At 41.6% G+C, this 20,770-nt stretch overlaps 1 protein-coding gene across 1 annotated transcript; it reads right to left on the bottom strand.

The window, feature by feature from the left end:
* Positions 1-353: 353 nt before the first annotated feature.
* Positions 354-10,849, bottom strand: LOC133890325 (uncharacterized). The gene is made up of 16 exons (XM_062330731.1): positions 10,037-10,849; positions 9,179-9,289; positions 8,874-9,049; positions 8,583-8,793; positions 8,255-8,492; positions 8,023-8,173; positions 7,468-7,763; positions 7,356-7,365; positions 4,174-5,026; positions 3,541-3,642; positions 3,252-3,433; positions 2,813-3,026; positions 2,495-2,732; positions 2,191-2,344; positions 1,807-2,078; positions 354-1,649 (listed from the first exon to the last, which is right to left on the bottom strand). Exons 1-16 carry the CDS (start codon positions 10,806-10,808, stop codon positions 1,637-1,639), a joined length of 3,993 nt encoding a protein of 1,330 aa, XP_062186715.1. The 5' UTR covers positions 10,809-10,849; the 3' UTR covers positions 354-1,636.
* Between the last annotated feature and the right edge of the window lie 9,921 nt (positions 10,850-20,770).

The following is a 20,770-nucleotide window of genomic DNA, read 5'->3' as shown; positions in this document are numbered from 1 at the left end:
CGTGCCTCGGGTCGGTCCAGTAGGCACGGTCCATTTGGACATCTATGATGAATCCACATGGATATTGGAAACGGTGAAGGTCCTATTTGATAGAGCTCTAGTTTAAAAAATTCTTAAAGCTAGGTATTCTTAGTTTTAAAAATTTATGAGGTTAGAGCTGCGGGTACATAAAGGAGTTTAGATGAGTTATTTTATTTTTATTTTAGTCTAAAAATAGAGATTTCAATTAATTTATTATAACCTACGAATACAAGATCTGGCATAGAGCTCGGAGTTGGAGCTCTGACAAACAAGATCTAAGTTTTTTTAAAAGGATCTAAGTTTTTTTTTTTAAGTTATGCCTTGTGGATTTGCCCTGATACAGCATCAAATCGGTCCGACATTGTAATGTGATCCGACCCACCCAAGAGAACATGTTCGACCCATAGCACTCTCCGATGAGCCCAGGGCCAGGATTCTGGCCCAACGGGACTGGCGATGAAGGGCTCGTCGTCAAGGCGCGGAACTGGTAGCGAGCGGCGAGGCAGCGAGCACCCCTCGTCCCTTCCGCCGGCTAGGGCGGCGGCCTACCGCGACCTGCTCCGGCTTCACGGTTGCGCGCGTCGCCTGGCGGGAGCGGAGAGGAAACCCAGGTTCGGCTCTGTGAAGCCCATTGCTGTTCTGCTTTCGAGTCAGAGTTAGCATCGGCGGCGCAATTCTGCTTTGGAATTCGATTTGGTGGGGTGCCGTCTACTGCTTCGTTCGTCTGCGACGAATCGGGATGGGAGCAAGCTGAAATGGGGGCAATGAGGTGGTTCTTGTCAGACCAAAGGGTTGTTGGCCTAGCTAGCTTCATTTGGAAAGCACAACTTCAGGAAATAGTGGGGTGTTTGGTTTGAGGGATAAACCCATTCTAGATGGGATGGTCCTGGGTTCATCTCATGAATTTTGGTTGGATGACACCATTCCTCATATTTACACTAATCATGTGGTGGTGATGGATCAGCTCATTCCATTCCTCAAATCAAACGTGTGTTTAGGAATGTGTTGGTCAGGTGGTGATGGATCGCCTCGTTCCTCAAACCAAACACCCTATAGGGAGACCAGTTTTACAGAGTAGCTCACAATCGGTGACATAAATAAACTCTCTAAGACACTGAACACTACACATAAATCACTGGCACTTAACTGACAACAGAAATGAATCTCTTTACTATACTAATTGGAGATTTAGCAATTGGCTTTGTGATTTTCTTCTTTTGGGATTCCTTTCCGTGGAGACTCTAGAGGATTAGCAGAATAGCAGTTTCTTCAAAGGAAAAATAAAACTAGCATGAAGTTTTATGGCACTTCAAGTTATCAGTTCAAACCACCATATCGTAGCGGTTACTGTACCTGAGTTATGTGTGTCTCCGTTGCAGTTCTTACTCCTTCATTAAACCCAAGAATACATGCATGTCATGTACTAGTTGTTGTGAAGTTCACTGTAGGAATGTGTAACTCAAGAAGGTCATAAAGTACTACCTTTCCCTCCTTTTGTTGTCATTGTGTTGCAATTGGTGCTTATATACTCATCAAAATGCCTTTGGGTTAGACTCAGGGTGCCCCATTTTCGTTTAAGACAAGAGTTTTAGTTGTAAGAAATTGAGCCAAGTAATCATTTTGCAACTCTGCGAAAAAAATGTAAAATATGTTGTGCATAAAAATGAGATAAACATCAAACAAAGTCATATCGCTATATTAATATAAATATTTTCTTCTTGATGCATATAAACTTAATTACTACAGCCAGTATCTTTGTCAGAATTGATGATTGTGTGGTTCTACCTTTCTAATGTGATACTCATAGTAACGCTGCATGATGAGACTTCTTCCTCGCTAGGATTTACATGGAAGTAAGCTGGTTGCGTAGGCCTGGGTAAGCTCACATCCTTGCTGTTTAGCATTGTGACAATGCATTCCATATCAGGTCGATGCTCTGCTCTTTCTTGGACACATAGAAGTGCCACATGAATGCACCTTTCTATCTCTTTATGTCCATTGCCTGGAGGAGAATAAAGGAGCTGTCCCCAATTTCCATCAGTCCAAAGTTGCCAAGCCTACCAAAATAGTGTGTTTTTGTGAAACAAATAAAATATATACTACATTGTAGAAACAAATGGATATGCACAGATAAAAGTGCAAGGTGGTATTTAGGGTAATTACACTCACGTATGAAATGAGATTATATAGTTTTCCATTGTATTGATAGAAGTGGGCTGTCCTTTTTGAGCTTATGATTTCCAATGCCAATACGCCAAAGCTAAAAACATCTGACTTGATGGAGCAAATCCCGTGAAACGCATATTCTGGAGGTATGTAGCCACTGAGCAACATAAGTAAAATTGATACAGGTGAATAATGCAAAAAAGGTAAATTTTGATATTAAGTTGATCACATGCTTCAGTGTTTTTTTTTTCTTTCCAAAAGAAGCATATCTATATAGTTGAAAATGCACATGTCTGTATGTTCTTACTGTGTGCCCACTATTCTGGTGGTATTTGACTCTTTCATATTTGAGCAGAATATTCTGGCCATCCCAAAATCAGATATTTTTGGATTCATTTGACTATCCAAGAGAATGTTACTTGCTTTCAAATCCCTATGAACAACACATAGTCGTGAATAATTGTGAAGATAAAGAAGCCCTTGAGCTATCCCATCAATTATGTGCAAGCGTCTTGACCAGTTTAGCTGTTCTCCTTTCACATTATCTGCAGAACATGTATAGTTAATCAAAACCTGTTGGCAAACTATAAAACAGCATCACACATGTAGAAAAGACGAGTCTTGCCAAATATGAAGTAATCTAGGCTTTTGTTTTCCATGTATTCATATACAAGCATGTTTTCTTGATCTCCTTTAGTGCAGCACCCCAGCAGCTTAACGAGATTTTTGTGTTGAAGCTTTGCGATAAGCTGAATTTCGTTTTGGAACTCCAGTAAACCTTGTAAAGAACATTGTTCTAGTCTTTTGACTGCTATTTTACATCCACTGCTCAGTCGGCCCTGGGATTGATCAAATGAGAACACCAAGTTATTTTTTTTTCATCGCTCCATAACTGGGTCTACTTAAAGTTAGTAAAATTATACTAGCATTCCTTTATAGGCATGTTTTTGACAAAACGAATAGCTATGCATAATTGCAGAAGATATCTCTTCCATAATCAACTACAATAATTTAAAGCAAGTAGTGTATTTAGGATTGTGTTAGCAATGTAAGGACATAGTTACCTCGTATACGGGACCAAAACCACCTTGTCCCAGTTTATTATGAACTGAGAAGTTATTTGTAGCTTCTTTTATTTGGGAGTAATCATACTGTGAAAATCCCAGGTTGCCTCCTTCCATCGTCCACAGATTTATCACACTTTTTATTGCTAAAGACAGTCGTCGTAATTTTAATATTGCTTGTTCTGAAAATTAATATTTAAATTATATGTTATTGATACATGTAGGAGTACAATAATTAACGGCACACATTTTGTATGCTTTGGAGAATTGTTGTTATGCCAGTGCATACCTCTCTGTCGTTGTGTTTTGATCCATACATGAACAACCAAGCAAGAAATGAATACTACTAGTAGGAAACCTCCAATGCCAACCAAGACATCAGCTGTATTATCTGTACATCCATGCATAAAACCAATGAGTTGTAGTTTGATAAGACAACTAAAAATTATATTGATACTTTTGTTGAAACAATGTGTGTTAACCAAACAGCAAGTTTTTATTTCACCTGTACCATGCATATTTGACAGAACAGTTCCAGCTACTGGGAAGTACTTTTACTCTTTCGAAAAAAAAAGTAGCTGGGTTTCAAGAAATAATTGATATAAATTGCTTGTTTAATGTCAAGCTCACTGCCGGCATGAAGGTCCGAACTCAGAACCCACAAGACTGATCGTTCAAAAATTCAGAGGGTGGAAAATATAGTGCAGTGGAGTAGGTATTTTGCTTCTCCCCATTTTCTTTTATTTGAAATTCAAGACTTTTGGGGATAAAGGTAGGTAGACACTCAAATTTCTACCAGTAATAAAAAGTATTATAAACCTTGGTTTCTTCCCTTATATTCATCTCAATAGGCTGAATCACAGTTTCATGGTTAAGATTATTTTTTATCTAATTAATGCAACTCTTTATTGAGGAAACCTACCTCTTTTGGACATATGCAGGGACATCATCTTGCTGGTATCGGTAAAGAACTGCCAATCTGTTTCGTACCGCAGTGTGCACCGCACCCCAAGAATGGCCGCTCCCAACTGACCACTACTGATCTTACTCTGCCTGTCTGCGATGATGCCGTCCAGGCATGCAACGCAATGCTCATATGGCATGTCCTGCATGCACTGCATCTGCCCATACACCGTTTGGCGTGTCTCATGAAACCACACTCTGCCAGTTGCATACCTTTCTGCTCGGCTTGTCACAGCATCGGCGAGCCCACTCATCAGCTCGGTGACAAGATCCTCGAACTGTGTGGCCACAGTGTCCGTCACAACATTTGGGTTAGTGCTGATGGTGCACTCTGGCATGTTGCTGAAGCTGGAAAGGAAGTCCTGGTCGGAGAAGCTTATCTGTGCCTGGTATTGGTCATAGTAGTAGGTCACATTCTTCTTGTTCTGGAGAGAGTGCGAATTGCCGGATTTGTTGATGATGGCTGCGTCAAGGGCCTTGGTTAGGTGCTTGTGACAGTCGGAGCCGTTTGAGTCACCTCGGCAAAGCACTGCACCGTAGACCTTGTTCAAGCCTGTGCCGGCTGTTCCAGTAGCTGAGTGCACCTCAACGGCGTGGGCAATCAGTGTTTCAGCAAGGGAGATTAGGTTGGATTTGTAGGTGTTGTTTGGCATGTACATGGCACCATTATAGTTACTGCAGAATGTCTGGGCAGCCAATGGTGCCGGGCAGGAGAGGAAGAGGAACAGGAGAGATAGCAGTAGCATCGTGATTGGTAACTGGAATGCCATGGCTCTTGGTCTATCTGTATTGCAGAATTGGTTGTCAAGTTGTCACAGATGAGTGCCAAATATCATATTTGCTTCATCTACCAAGAGGTAAAGGAATTCAAAGGTCAAACTTAGGTTCTATTCAATCTGTAGAAAACGACTGTTAAGACTAAACTAAAGTGGAGCTAGACTTTTCTTTGGAACAGGAATTGACAGGTGGTGACATGCCCATATTTTCCACGGAAGACTGGTCCAGAGACCTGCATTGTGGGTTGAAACCTGATGTAGAATTTTCTTCCCCTGTGAGCATTGGACTTTCTTTTCTACACAGGCACTGTCATACTTCTTGATTACGTCTTCTAAAATCGATCAACATCAGCGCCTAGAACAGAGAGTAGGATATGCCCTCACATCGATTTGACCCTGCCTGCTAATGGTTCGAGGTGGTATCCTGGTTGCTTGGAAAGTTACTGTATGCCAGGCCATTGGTTCTCGGGTGGAGGCACATTCGGTTTCGGTCCATTTTGCTGAACAAGAAGGCCACAATTGGTGGTTCACTGGGGTGGTTTATGGTCCTCAGGATGATGTTAAGAAACTGAGTTTTTTGCAAGAGCTAAGGGATGTATGAACCTTGTGTGCTGGCCCATGGCTTATGGGCGGGGATTTCAATTTGATGCGGTAGATAAGAATAATATGAATCTGAATCGTGCCATGATGTGTCCCTTTCGATGCTTGCTTGACACTGGAGTTGCGGAGATCCCTCTTTGGGCTGTAAGTATACTTGGTCAAATGAGCGCAGGTCTCCTACTCTAGTCAGGCTTGATCGTGCCTTTTGTTATGTGGATTGGGAGATCTTTCCAGATTCCTTATTGCAAAGCTCTGCGTCGGTGTTCTCGGATCATTGCTTGTTGTTGCTTGGTTTTAGGATCAATACACGGGGCAAGTGTTGCTTCCTTTTTGAAAGCTTTTGGCCCAATTTTCAGGGTTTCCAGAAGGCGATGCAAGTCAATTGGGAGGCTCCTATTGTGGTGTCTTGCCTGGTGGAGCGGTTGTATATCAAATTGCAGCGGCTCAGCAGAGGGCTTCATAGTTGGAGCCATCGAAAAATTGGCAATATAAAAATCCAGCTCGCCATAAGGAGGTCCTCTATCACCTTGAGATTGCTAGGGACTCTCGGCACTTATCACCTGTGAAGGAGTGGTTACGCAAGAAGTTAAAATAACACTGTCTTGGTTTGACCTCCCTTGAATGCACTATTGCCTGTCTGCGTTCCCGTATCCTCTACTTAAGGGGATGCTAATACTACCTTTTTCCACCAGCAGATCAGGTTTAGAAAAAGAAAGAATTTTGTGGCTAAACTTGAAGTGGATGATCATTTTGTCACTAGTCGGATTGACAAGGTCAGGTGTTTACTCAAGTAAATCATCCTACAACGTTTTCTTTGTTGGCTCCATCAAGTTTGCCCATTGGAAAAAATCTAGAAGACTTAGGCACCCCTTTAATGCAAGTTTTTTCTATTGCTTGCCACACTTTATAGATGCTAGACTGTGGACCTGTTGGCTAAGAGGAGGCTGATGCACCTAGCCTCCTGCTCCCTTTGTGACCCCCTTTGTGATAAAGCTAATGAAACCGTCCAACACATATTGATCTCCTGCATGTTTGCTAGATAGGTTTGGTTCATCATCCTGCTAAAGCTCGGGCTGCAGGCTATGGTGCGCGCCTCAGCTAGGTGTGATGGTCTTCTCGGGTTGGTGGTGCCACGCGATCAAGCAGGTCGACAAGTAGCTCAAAAAAGGCCTTAACTCCCTTATTATTCTTGTGGCTTTGGAAATTATGGAAGCATCATAATGACTGTTTTCAACAGTGCAATTCTGAACGTGAGCCTAGTGGTGCAATCGGTGGCTGGTGAGGGCGCCCTTTGGTGTGCTGCCGGTGCTAAGCATCTTTGTGGCTTATTGGCTGGGTCTTAGTAATTCTTGATGGCCGGCTTGTTTTTTCTTGTTTCTGGCGCTTATATTTTTATTTTAAGGTGTGGTGGTGTGTTATTGTACTTTGTTTTTGCTCCTCCTCTTTAATGGAATTACACATAGCTCTCCCGTGGGTTTGAGAAAAATGTCTTCTAAAATCGCTCATGCTGACAAGTATGTCTTCCTGAAATTGTGAAAAATAAAGAAAAGCTAAACTGGCTAAGTATAAATTTACGATATGTTCTAACAATAATAAGATTTGTTCTGGGAAATGGAATTCATCTACACACCAGAACGTGGGTTACATGCTAGGGATGTCCACTTTGGAACAGAAATATAAATTTACTCAGTCTCACGCTGTTTATATAGGATAATAAGGAACATCTTGTTACATATGCAACCACAACAAGCCAAATCAGCCTTACAGGTTTACTGCTGAGAAGAAGTGTTACACAATGCCCTTGTACAATTAATTAACACAAGAAGGATTACCACGTCTGTAGTGCACACTTCGCTAACAGTATATGTAAATTCTACTATCTGCCATTTGTAGTGGTGATGGTCACATAATTTCTGCTACAAAATGCAGTGACATTTACTGACACATCTAATGTCATATAGGTGTAAGCTGGTTGCCTTGGCTCTGGCAAAGTGATGCCATCGCTACTAAGCATTGCAACAACATCGGCCATCGTTGGACGATCTATTGCTTTCTCTTGCACACACATCAATGCCACCATAAGGCATTTCATCAGCTCTCCGGGTTCGTACTCATCACCAAATGATTGATCAATGAACTCATTCCATGTCTTGTCTTTCCACAGTTGCCATGCCTGAAAAAGAAAAAAAAAGATTTTTACATGCGTATTATGGTATATCTTTATGCTGGTAGATCTAACTGCAAACATAAGGCAATAAAATAGGGAAATAAAGGAAGATGCCCTATACTTCGTGCCTTACGAAGAATGTAGAATGGGCGTGCAACCACATCCTTAATGGTAACTGATATGTTAGGATTTATGAAATCTTATTATAAGGGAAAACAATATTTGTTCCACCAATTTAACAGATTGTTAGTTCTTAGTTGCTTACATATTCAAGAAGGTTGTAAAATTCTCCATTGTGCTGAAAACCTGAGCTCCGCTTTCCGCTTATAATCTCAAGAAGCAGAACCCCGAAACTGAAAACATCTGTCTTGATCGAGAGAAGGCCATCAGATGCATATTCAGGAGCCATGTATCCACTAGAAAAGGTGTCATGTGGTAGTCAGAAAGCAAATGCTTTGATAGAAACATTAGTAACAGAACTAGTTTAATGCCCTTACTATGTTCCCACAAGTCTGCTTGCTGTTGCTTGGGTGGCATCCGTTGGAAATATCCTTGCCATCCCAAAATCAGAAATCTTAGGGTTTAGTTCAGAATCTAACAGAATATTGCTTGCTTTCAAGTCCCTATGGATGATGCGAAGTCGTGAGTGATTGTGAAGGTACAGAAGCCCTTGGGCTATTCCTTCAACTATTTTAACTCGTGTCCTCCATTTAAGTGATACCCGTCTGATCGGATCTACAAGCAATGTAACACACGCCCAAGTGTTAGTTTTTCATACGAGAAGGAATATAATTTTAAAATGAGCATTTTAGAATAAGAACATGCCAAAAATGAAGTGGTCTAAGCTTTTGTTGGTCAGGTATTCATAGATCAACATTTTCTCCTCTTCATGGATGCAACAGCCAATCAGCCTAACGAGGTTTTTGTGCTGAAGCTTTGCTATAACTTGAATCTCGTTTTTGAACTCCATTAGACCTTGTCTTGACCGTGCAGACAGTCTTTTTATTGCTACGTTTTGTCCATCAGGAAACACTCCCTGCAAAATTCATCACTCCATGTTTATATGGAGCAATCTAAATTTTATAGAGCCAAGACTTGGTAATAACTGGGAAATACCTTGTAAACTGGGCCAAAGCCACCCTCTCCTAGTATGTTGTTGGGTGAGAAGTTGTCTGTAGCATCAGCAATCTTAGAGAAATCATACAATGAGAACTCCAAACTAGTATCTTCGATCCTCCACAGCCTCAGTACTTCATCCATGTCCTTGGGCTCCTCCATCGAGTTCATTTTTCCTGAATTTGGATCTCTCCATTAGTTTTTACATGGAACTGGAATAATTGGCAGTGATCTAGCTGCCGCTTGTCGTAATTAAAGCATTTGTTTTTGTTTTTTCATTTTTGCGAGAAGACTAATATGCTTACTTCTTTTTTCTCGCCTTCTTATGCTTAGGAGCCAGAAAATCAAACGTGTACAGAGGACCGTGGCAGAGTAAACTGTTGCAATGATCAAGAGCGCACGGTCCTTCTTTTGCTCTGAACATAATACAAAAAAAATGATCAGTAGTAGTTTAAGGATGAGTACAATTTCTCAAAAAAAAAATTACTCTTGAATTTTGTGGAATGTGAGATGTGCCTCAGATTAATCTATGGGAAGTTGTTACTTGTAGTTTATAGTTACATAGTTCAGAGTCAGGTCAATCCTTGGACCTTGCAGAAAAAAAAAACTCATCTTGGCCCTTCGGTTAGTCACAAAACATATCTGAATAACTGCATGTTGTCTTTCGTTTTGGAGATACTTCATGTACAACTCTTTTACGTAGACCTCCTTTAGAAGGATACTTTAAAGGGGTGACTGAAAACAAAGGAAATTTCAGTCACTTCGTTGTACACCGTTGGATGAGATCCGGCGCCACTAGAAACCCCAGCCGCCCCAACTCTCACCCGGCCGCCACCCCTCCCCTCCTCGTTTCCACAGCCACATCCCATGGCCTCACTGACGCCGGCGACCACCTCCCATAAGGATAGAGAGAAGAAGGTGTTGCTCTGTGGAGAAGAAACACGGGTGTCGTTGGATGGGAATCCAATGGATAAGATGAGTGAGATTTAAGCCATTTTCAGGCAACTGTGAAAAAGACTTTCGATACTCTAACGTCTCCGGTTTATGTATGGGCTACCATCCGAGTAATTTGAGTCCTTTGATCCATGGGTTACATGGAAGTTGTTTGTGAAAGGTGCAAGAATCTGAATTCTGAATACTAGACATGCTTAAGCAGGACGTACCTAGGGACAGCATCTTGCAGTTGCCGGTGACGTTGAAGAACTGCAGGTCCATCTCGTACCGCATGGTGCACCGCGCCCCAAAGACCGCCCCGCCCATCTTCCCGCCGCTAATCTTCTGCCGCCTCTCCGCGACGATGCCGTAGAGGCAGGCTCGGCAGCGCTCTGGCGGCATGTCCTCCGTGCACTGCGCCAGCCCGTACACCGCCCGGTCCTCCCCGGACGACGACCACGGCGCCTCGCCCGCCGCGCACCTATCCGGTCGCATCGCCGCTGCGTCTGCGAGCGCGGTCAACAACTCGGTGACGAGCTCGTCGAACTGCGTGGCCACGGCATGCGGCACGGTGTCTGGGTTCGTGACGTCGACCCATTCCGGCGCGTTGCTGAAGGCGGAGAGGAAGTCCTTGCCGGAGAAGCGAAGCTGGTACAGCTCGGAGTAGACGGCCACGTCCTTGCGGACCCCACAAGAGGCGTCGCCAGTGCCGTCCCCGTCGATGGCTCCAAGGGCCTCCCGGAGGCGCCTGGTGCAGTCGGTGCCGGTGGAGTCCCCGCGGCAGAGCACGGCGCCGTAGACCCTGTCAGGGCCCTCCCCGGCATCGCCAGTAGCCGAGTGCAGCCTTGTGGCGTCGCCAACCAGTGCGTCAGCGAGCGACCTCAGGTTGGACATGTAGGTGCTGTTTCGCTTGTACGTGCCGCTGGCACCGCTGCAGAACGACCAGTCGCCGGCCGACGGCGCCGGCGAGGAGAGGAGGAGGATTGCGAGCGCTAGAAGCATCGTGCGGTCGGATCCGGATCCCCTGACTCCAGAGGTACGAAGTCACAAATGAACAGTAAACTGTGAGTAGGTGGACAGTTCTCTGCCGTCAGTTACTGTAGCCATCAGTTACTGTAGCAAAAGTACTGTAGTAACGGTTCCATTAATTTACTGTGCCGATTTTACTGTTTTCATTATACTGTAGCAATACATCTGGTCTATCTATTCATGATCCAACGGTCCACAGAGGTCTAAAGTCAGAGGATCCGATTCCCGTGCGGTCAGGGGTAGGAGTGAAACAGCATCCAAATTCACGTATGTCGATGAATGTCCGGGCGCGAAGAAGAGCTAGCTAGGGGCTATGCTAGAACGTACTCAATTTCACATTTTTGTTATTACGTGTTGAATCAAGTGGTCAAGCATAATATTTTGAAAAAGTATTCGCATTTTTTTTCTGTCAAGTTTTCTATGGTAGATCCCCACGTCAATTATGATTGTCAAATCGATTTTTGTCGGATGGCGATGATTTCTGCGAGTTAGGGTGGAATGCTGAGTTTCTCCACGCTTCCTATTCCCTTTCCGTCTTCATCTCCTCTAGATAGATGATGCCTCCTCCTCCGTTGCTTGAATTCCAGTTGAGAGTTTGAATTTTATTCAACTTGGAGTTGAAAGTTGTAAGGCTTAGCTGAAGGTTGTTCAATATCCAAGTGAAACTTAGTAATTTTTGTCTTGGAAGTATGTTTTTGCAATTGAAAGTGGCATCCAAAAATTCTAAATTTATTTGGAAGTTCAATTAATGAGAGGGGAGGTGGCTATCGTTTCCCTTCAACTTAAATTTTGAGATGAGTTGATTGGTGTATGAAATATCAATCATTGTCTAACCTATAACAAGTGAACCCTTCAACCTATTTTGCGATCCAAATTCTCATAGCCGACTTTAAAAACATGTGACATGCTGAAAATATAGCAGACTGTAATATAGTTATTATAGATGGTCGAAGGATAGAACCGACTATAAGGCCACTCCTAATCCTAATTTCTTATACATTAATTAGATGTCTATATAAGCAAGAAGATGACGTGGGAAATAATTTAAAGATGAGATAGAAGAAGCTTGTTTTTTATGGAAGAAACTAACTTTTGAGCAATCCTAAATGATTGTGAGACAATAAATTATTTTAAGACATTTAAGAAACTAACAAGACACATACATAAATTAAAGGCTTATTTCTAAACATCAATTTCTTACTCTCTCCTCTAGACATCATAAAAAACAAAGTATTGAAAGTGTCCTATTAATATCTTTATTATAATCGGTTCCAGCCGGTTGCACCCTCTAACTGACTGTAATAGCGGTTCTCCTCAGTTATGTCTAACGGCCAGAGCAAAAGAATCGACCGTAGAAAAGGGCAGTGCAGTTGGTTTTAGGAAAACCTGTGGCATGCTTGTATTAACCCGTCAGATTAGATCGTTTCCGTAGTAGCGATTAATTATTTTCCTTGGTTAGAAACATATTTTTGTCTCAATTTTTGTAGTGTTCACCGAGGTATTCATGTTTTCCTATGTTAGAAATGTTTTTGTCTTTTTTCCTTGAAGGATTAACTGAGTTAGAAAATCTGACGGTCCTTGATATGTAGCAGAAGTACGTAGCTCATCCGGTCAAGATGCTCATCCAAGCCGAGAACTGAGCTATGCTCACTTGTATAGGATCCTAGTGGGGGATAGTGTCCATCTAGGTTTGAGTCCCCGACTCCACACTGAAGGATTAACCAAGTTAGAAACTCATCTCATATGTCATAGCCATAAAAGTTAATAACATGAGGAAAAAAAACTTTTGAAGTAAAGAAAAGTTCACCAATAGAAAAAAAATCACCAAGTTGATGATCTAGAAATAAGAGAATTCAAAACTCAATTATATACATTTATATGTGAATTTTATACCTCTAGCAACAAAGAGATCAACTTCGTAAGGTTGGTGAAATTCAGCTAAAAAACAAAACAAAAATCTCACCCAAAAAGAAAAAATTCACAACAAAACAAATGAGCCAATAAAAAGACACTAGAAGGAGATGAACATGAGTATCGGAAAAAACATACACTTTATTTCTTTAAGAGGCCAACCCTATTTTAGATCGATTACAAGATGCTTTCTCATAAAAAATTCTCACATACTACAAAGGCTAAGCTCTACTCTTTCATTTCTTGTAAAACCCTACACACAAATACAAGTGGCTGGCTTACCTTTTCCTACAGCACTACCTGTCTATTTATAGGCTTAGTGAGGTAACTTAGCCCGTAAATTTCTTTGTTCCCAAAATACATCTCTTCCAATAGCCTCCTACCTACCACTGGATATTTTGGTTCATTTTTCGCTTCATCCATCGAACGATCGTGGCTTCTTTACGACTTAGTTTCATCTTGATGCTAGCTTCGTAATGATGCCACATACACTCTATCCTTCCATAGTTTTGAGGCCAAACTGCAAAACTGTTTCACACGTTTCTCAAAGCGTGATTCACTGTCGCTTGCTCTGACCCCAAGCAAGCAACCTGATGTCGATGCATGTACTATGTCTTACGATCTTGGCCGTCGATAAGTACAAGTCTCCTCTGCTCCCGATCCCTCGGACCGTCTTGTCACTTGTATCGACATCACATTCGCTTGACTTTTCAACATGCTATTTTCATTCCTCTTCTCATGCTTTGCTTGACCACAACATGCCTAGGTAGGGTCACCTTTGACTGCTACCAAGTTGCATCCTGATTGGTCCCGATCATTTCGTTGTCTGTCGCCAAGTTGCATCCATCACCTGCACACTACAAGACAAACACACATGCATCTCCAACCCCATTATAGATTAGTCAAGCTCAAAATTCTCAATTGAAAGCACTTCTTAGTAAAAACATGAACACCAGATGTTCTGGCATACATTCCTCCTGAGCGCTAGACCATTCGGCGTGTGTAATTCATTAGACTGGCCATCCTGCAATCCTCTCTGCAATAAATGTTCTGTTGTGCTGTTCATTTCATCGCTGGACCATCCGGCGTATACATCTTCATCGGACCACCATTTGCATCCTCTCTACAACAAAAGATCTGGCGTATTATCCGGTATTTACATCTTCCATCGTCAGACCATCCGACGCATGTAAGTCCACCAGAGCCGATTTGCAATCTCTCTACAATAAATACTTCGACGTTCACTATGCCCATCGCCGGACCATCCGGTGTGTACTTCAATTTTTGCTTCTGAGTTGAAATGCTCCAGCGTGTAGTCTGTCTGAACGCCAGACCATTCGGCATGTTCAAAATCACAAGCGTCGGACCATTCCGCATGTACAATTTTTCTAGACTCAGAGACAAACACGCCAACTCTATTTTTCTCTGCACTTTTGTTAGTGATGATCATAATCGCAGTACATATATATGCTTTTGCAATCCCACAAATCAACACACCAAATACACATCCTTATCAGTCACTCATCACATATAAATCAAGGCATAATTCAACTTGGTTTGTCTAACCTATATATCCTATGTGTTTGGTTTTCAAGCTATCGGTAGTCATGAGCTCGCAACTGCTCTCTATATTGGAAACCAGATAGTTTTGACTTTTGTCCCAAACTTTCATACATTGCATTCAAATTGAAATAGTACAACAATTGCATTAAGGTATATATATATCCATGTCCAGTTACATTTTGCATCCATCGTGGAGTATTCTTGTATTGTTTTTGGTAAATAGAAATATTTGCTTACCCCATGGGAATCATTTTGTTGTAGGAGGCAAAACTTGCAAAACCCAGAAATCCAACCAAAGCCAGAAATCCTTCAGAATCCCATATGGTTGTCAGTTTAAATCTATGATGGTCATGTCATTTTAGTATATTTTTATAGAAAAACCCTAACATTTTTTAGAAAATCCAAACAAGTCCTTTGGTTTTTCCAAGCCAAGGGCTATATGCATAAAAGACCCTCGATTTTGTGGAAATCACAAACTACCATAGCCCAAGACACAATAGCGCAAACCGACCTACACAAAGGAACTATGGGCAAGCCGAAACAAGTGCCAAGGGTCCAAATGCAAGAAGACAACATTCCCAAATGAACAAAATTATTCTAATATTTTTTATGCAAGTTTAACCTATAAATACCACAAATTTCATCCAATCGATTCACCAAATTAATTACCCTTTCTTGACACCTAAGCTTGCCACGACATCTCATTAATCTAGGTGCTATTTTTCCAAGTCATGCAAGCCATGCAAAAGCTTAGGTGTCATCTCCAAGAATTACCAAAACATGGAAACTCCAAAACAATTACACAAAACAAACTAGAAATGAGGGTAGACATCAAGCATAAATAGAAAGGTTGGGGGAGGGAATCTAGGGAGAAAGATCATACATCACATAACCATCATCTCATTCTTGACTCTACTTACTTTGTGAGGTAAGCTCAGGAATAAGAGTGGCAACCATGATAGGCATAAGAGAGTGAATGAACAAGCACAAGAGTATGTTGATCAAGTGCTTGTAATATCATGCATAGGAGTTGCTTGATTCAACTAGCTTGTTTAGGAGTTGAAGAGCAGCATATAGATCAAGCCATCTCTCACAATGCCATGAATACAACATCACTAAAATTGAGCTAGTTTGATCGTGAGCAATTAGCAAGTATAGGCCAACATAAGGATCACAAGTAGCTATCAATTTAATAAGTGCATTCCATGTTCTTGCTCAGTTCATGGTGTTCATCTTTGTATGTTAACTAGCTACATGTTCATGCATTGCAACGAAAACAAAAACATTGAATGCGGTAATATCAAACACAAACTCAAGATATAGAGATGTAGATGCGTTATAGGAGCGCCATTGAACGAATATGTTAGGAGCAATACCGTAGTTTGATTTCAGATGGGACCAAAAAAAGAGAAGTAGATTATTTGCTAATTTTCCTAATAAATTCTTCATTTATTTTTATTAGTATAAAATGAGTCACATATCTGTAGCTGGTAACAAGGCATGGAGGCTGAAGAACGAGGGTGGATAAGTGGATAATTATTTGAATTTTAGGGGGTTTTATTAGATGGGAGGAGAGTAAGGAAAGAAGTGATGCGAGAACTAACTCGTATTTTATATAGTAGAGATAGGCAACATGTTTCTCTCAACTTAACTAAGGACCAAACATCATGCTAGTGTGATTTTAGCTAAGATCATGTAAGCATCCTAGCATCATCAAGCATATCATCACATCACAAGCATCAAAGGGCATATCAGATGCATCTAGATCAGCATATTCATCATTTTAGTGCAATTAAGCTAGATTGGGGCAAGATTAGCTCATAGATTAGGCTCAGTTTAGCTAAGCATAAAAGATATCGAACCATGGGAGGAGCCAAGCTCTATGGACGATGGCCACTATGATCGCTGAAGACCAAGCCCTCACTGTCTCATGGTCAATAGTGGCAACATTGAGGTAGCTGAGCCATCAGGATCTAAGGTTGAGCCCAATTGCAGCCAAAGAAGAAGTGATGGCCAGTGATGTCAAGCACGGGGCACAGAGGACTGCGACCAATGATGTCTCCAAGGCCTCACGGCCGAGGACCACCACCAAGCCAAGGAAGGGGAAGAAGGTGACAAGGCAGGATGAGGCCCAGAGGAGCTCCTTGAGCTCCACTATGGTCATCGAAGCTCAAGCAACCAGCATGGAGAACGGTGACGGCTACGAGCCCTAGGGTTCAACCACCTCATTGAGTTTTGGTAGGAAGAACTGAGCCACAAGAGAGGAAGAAGCACGGCCAACAACGATGAACCACAAGGGACCTCATCGTGAAGCCAAAGTTAGAGAAGACATCCATGGTGACGGTGACCGACAACTAGGGTTTAAAGAGTCATGGGTTGGTCCTGAGAGAGGAGAAGGGCCAATCTAGGTGCAAGCGTGGTGGAGGACCACCAGAAGGACACGCCATCGAGGAGATCAGTGGAGCAGCCGAAGCAGCACGATCGACATGGATGAGTTGAGAAGGATCAAGTTGTGGGAGAGAGAGAGAGAGAGAGAGAGAGAGAGAGAGAGAGAGAAGGCAACTGACTAGGACAGTCAGGTCCTTTGAACCAACCTGATTGTGTCAAAAGGCGAGGGGGGAAAACGGTCTGGGAATGTTGACGACAGTTATCAAACATCCATTGATCGCCGTGAAGAATATTCCAAATGTACAAAGATGGAATCTAAAAACAATAAGGATACAAACTCCTTCAGGAGTCTATTTCGAGAAGATTTGGTGGAAAGGACCCACATTGAAGTTGTAGGAGGCCTTCTAGAAGATCAACAATTGACATACACAAAGACTGGTCGCGACATGCAAATCAAGGTTAAGTGCCATGTGGCACCAAGCCCTAGTGCCGCACAGTATCGATTCTAATTCCCTCGGTGTGTGTGCCATCACCTTTCAACCCTATATAATTAGAAGCTCTCGACGCCTCAATCGTCCAATCTCAAGTTCATAGCCAATCTCAGTGAAATATAGCCCCCACTTCAAGTTTAGTTGTTTAGTTATCTTTATTAGTTTAGGTTGGTCTAATTGATCTAATTAGCCTAATAATTAGTGTTTTATTAGAGTATTCTAATTAGAGTGTACTCTAATTAGGCTCTAATTAGTCAAGGTTCTGAAAAGATCCAAGTTCAAGAGCCAAGATCTAATTGCCAACAAGATATGTCTATGATGGTGTTTTTATCAACTATCTGTATGAAGACTGATTTGCCTTTATTGAAGTTTAATTAGAGATCTTGTTTCCTTGATGCTTGATTTTCATGATTATGCTTTATCCGTTGTTTAGTTCGGAGCTAGATGATTAGCTGGTAGAGATGATCATGATGATTAGATCTATTAGTTGAACTATCATGATTATACCTACTAGAGATATAATTAAAATAAATTGATTAAAACCCTTAGATTTTGCAACTTGCTGATTTTGTGATTTGAGTCAAAATTGTATTCTTTTAGTAGAAAGCTTTAACCTAACCATTTGTTTGCGTACCTCTCACTTGATTGCTATCCTTTTATCCATGCATTGCCTATTCTACCCTATATTAGAGCAAACTTTGCTGGTTATCCTCCCTACAAACTCATAAATCTTCTTTGTGTTACCCCTCCTTGTCCACAACCCATTGATATGAGTTTCTCATCGAGCCATTTCTCTCAAACTATGGTCGCTTATAAGAGAAGGAATAAGAAGACTTAGTCATCACATCTTCTCAAATGAATTATGCTTGAGAACGAGCATCGTTTAACTATGGGGGAATCATCATGATTATTCTGAAGCGCTGACTAATTGAAAAATAACCATCAAAAGCACTCTTGGAACCAGAAGATAAAATTCAGAAGGAAACAGAAGGCATCATGCATCATAAGACTTAGTGCCGCATGACACTACCCCTCTGTGCTGCATGACACTATGGCACACTCCCTCGGTATCTATGCCATCAAGTTCCAAACTATAGAAGGAAGATCTCCAAGACTACACCAGTCGCTTAGCCGCGCTCAAACCAGCACGCCGCATCGCCTCCCCGCCGTGCACATCCAGCTAGCCCAGCCCACGACCCCTCCAGCGCACACTGCTCCGGCCTTCCCAGCTGAGTCGCCATGCGCGCTGCCGTCCTCGGTGGGCGCCCTCTTCTTACCTTCTCCTTGCTCCTCGTTGTCTCTAACCGTCACCGTTCGGCCGCGTTGTCACACCACGCTGTGCCATTTGCGCATGCAGTCCCGAGAGCCACCGACCTGCGCCATCGTGTCGTGTCGCATTTCTCGCACCCACGTCGTCCCACGCACGCCACCGCTCGCTCGCCACCACGCCGCGCCATCTCTCCCGCACGCCATTGCCACCGTGCATGTTGCCGCCCGTGCGCGCCGCGCCGCCTCCTACCATGCACGCTCTAGCCTTCCCCATCGTCGCCTCTCTCGCGTGCGTCTATACGAAGAGGCTGCCGTTAGTGAGCCCACCGTCGGAGGTCCTCCTCATCCGGCCTGCACCACCGCTCCTCTGGGCGACCGGCTCGTGCCTCCGCACTCGGCCAAGGCCGTCGCTGCCAATCTCCTCGCCCCGGCCGGCGTCCTCTCTTCCCCGGCGTCTCCCTCCGGCCTCCATCCCCTCCGACCCCCTCTATCCCTCCATGAGCTGTCTGCATAAACCAGTCCACCAGCCTTATCCTCTCCCTCCCTCACTAGCACGTGGGCCCACTTTCCACTGGTCCACCAACTCAGGTCCACAGTGGACCACCCACCGAGCCGCCCATGGTCCACCGGCCCATGAGCCGAGTTCACCGCGTAGTGCGGCCACTATGCATTTCCCTCACAGTTCACACCGGTCCACAAATCCCATGGGCCGAGTCCGTGGAATAGTAGCCCTTAATTTTTTTTTTCAGATTATCCTTTCTACCAAATCTTCTAAGAGTCGCATGTTCACTGTTTTAACTCTGATTTTAATGATTCTTTTACCGATATTTCTCTAGAATCACAATCTATCTCCCTGCCAAATCTGGTAATATTTGAAGGTTGTAATTTTCTCATCCGATATTTATTTCGGTGTCGCAACGTTTAACTTAGAAATAGTTTTTGTCTTTTACTTAATAAAATTGAGTTTAGATAATTCAATAATTATTATTAGGTTATAATCATAATATAAGTCACATATGTTAATCTAGCTTAAGTGTAGATTTAATCCTTTTGCTAATTAGAATAGTTTTTAAATAAACTAAAGGTCTTCTTTAACTAATGTTTAGAATAGAGTATTACTGCATGCTATAGTCTATTAATTTAATCTTAATATAATTAATATAATAAGTTAACCGGTGTAACTACTAGATAAATAAATACCAATCATTAGAATATAATAGAATAATTTAATATTAGTAATTAATTAATTGCTTTTTAAAATAATAATAATTAGATTTAAAGAATAATTTAATCTAGTTAATTAATCACATAATTGATTTTATGATAGCAATAAAATATAGCTTAATTAGAGTGGCATTTAAGTAACACTAGGTAATTAAGAATAAATACTAGATAACCATGATTTAGTGCTATAGATTTGAATATTTAATCTGATACTTGAGCACATATAATCACCTAGAGTTATATTTGCGCATATATGTGTATATTCTCATGTACATATAAACGTAAGTATCACATATATGTATCACATGTGTGTGCATATATATATATATATATATATATATATATATATATATAGGAAAACTAGTATGTACTCCTGGGTGTATGTACTCCCACCTCTCATATACCACTTTTACACGTGTGTTATACTTCTTTATCACTTTAAATATACTTCATTAGTAATTATAAGATACTACAATATAAATCCCACGAAAATTTTTATGAAATTCCATGATTTTTATCTTAATTTGCGTATATACTTCTTTTATGTATAAAAAAGAGTATATAGCAAAAATGAAAGGCTAACATTGAATTTTTTTTCATACAACTCATATTGGAGTATCTTAGAATTAGTATTAGAGTATACTAAAAATGATAAAAGAGTATAAAGTGTTTGTTTAGGTGGTATATTGCATGTGGGAGTATATATATATGACACCTATTCTATACTCCTAGGAGTATGTACTCCCACATGCAATATACCACCTAAACAAACACTTTATACTCTTTTATCATTTTTAGTATACTCTAATACTAATTCTAAGATACTACAATATGAGTTGTATGAAAAAAAATTCAATGTTAGCCTTTCATTTTTGCTATATACTCTTTTTTATACATAAAAGAAGTATATACGCAAATTAAGATAAAAATCATGGAATTTCATAAAAATTTTCGTGGGATTTGTATTGTAGTATCTTATAATTACTAATGAAGTATATTTAAAGTGATAAAGAAGTACAACACACGTGTAAAAGTGGTATATGAGAGGTGGGAGTACATACACCCAAGAGTACATACTAGTTTTCCTAT

Source organism: Phragmites australis, chromosome 14, assembly GCF_958298935.1.
Source record: "Phragmites australis chromosome 14, lpPhrAust1.1, whole genome shotgun sequence".
Lineage (NCBI taxonomy): Eukaryota > Viridiplantae > Streptophyta > Magnoliopsida > Poales > Poaceae > Phragmites > Phragmites australis.
Note: the sequence above shows the minus strand (reverse complement) of the source record. Positions and strands in the feature narration are given on the sequence as shown.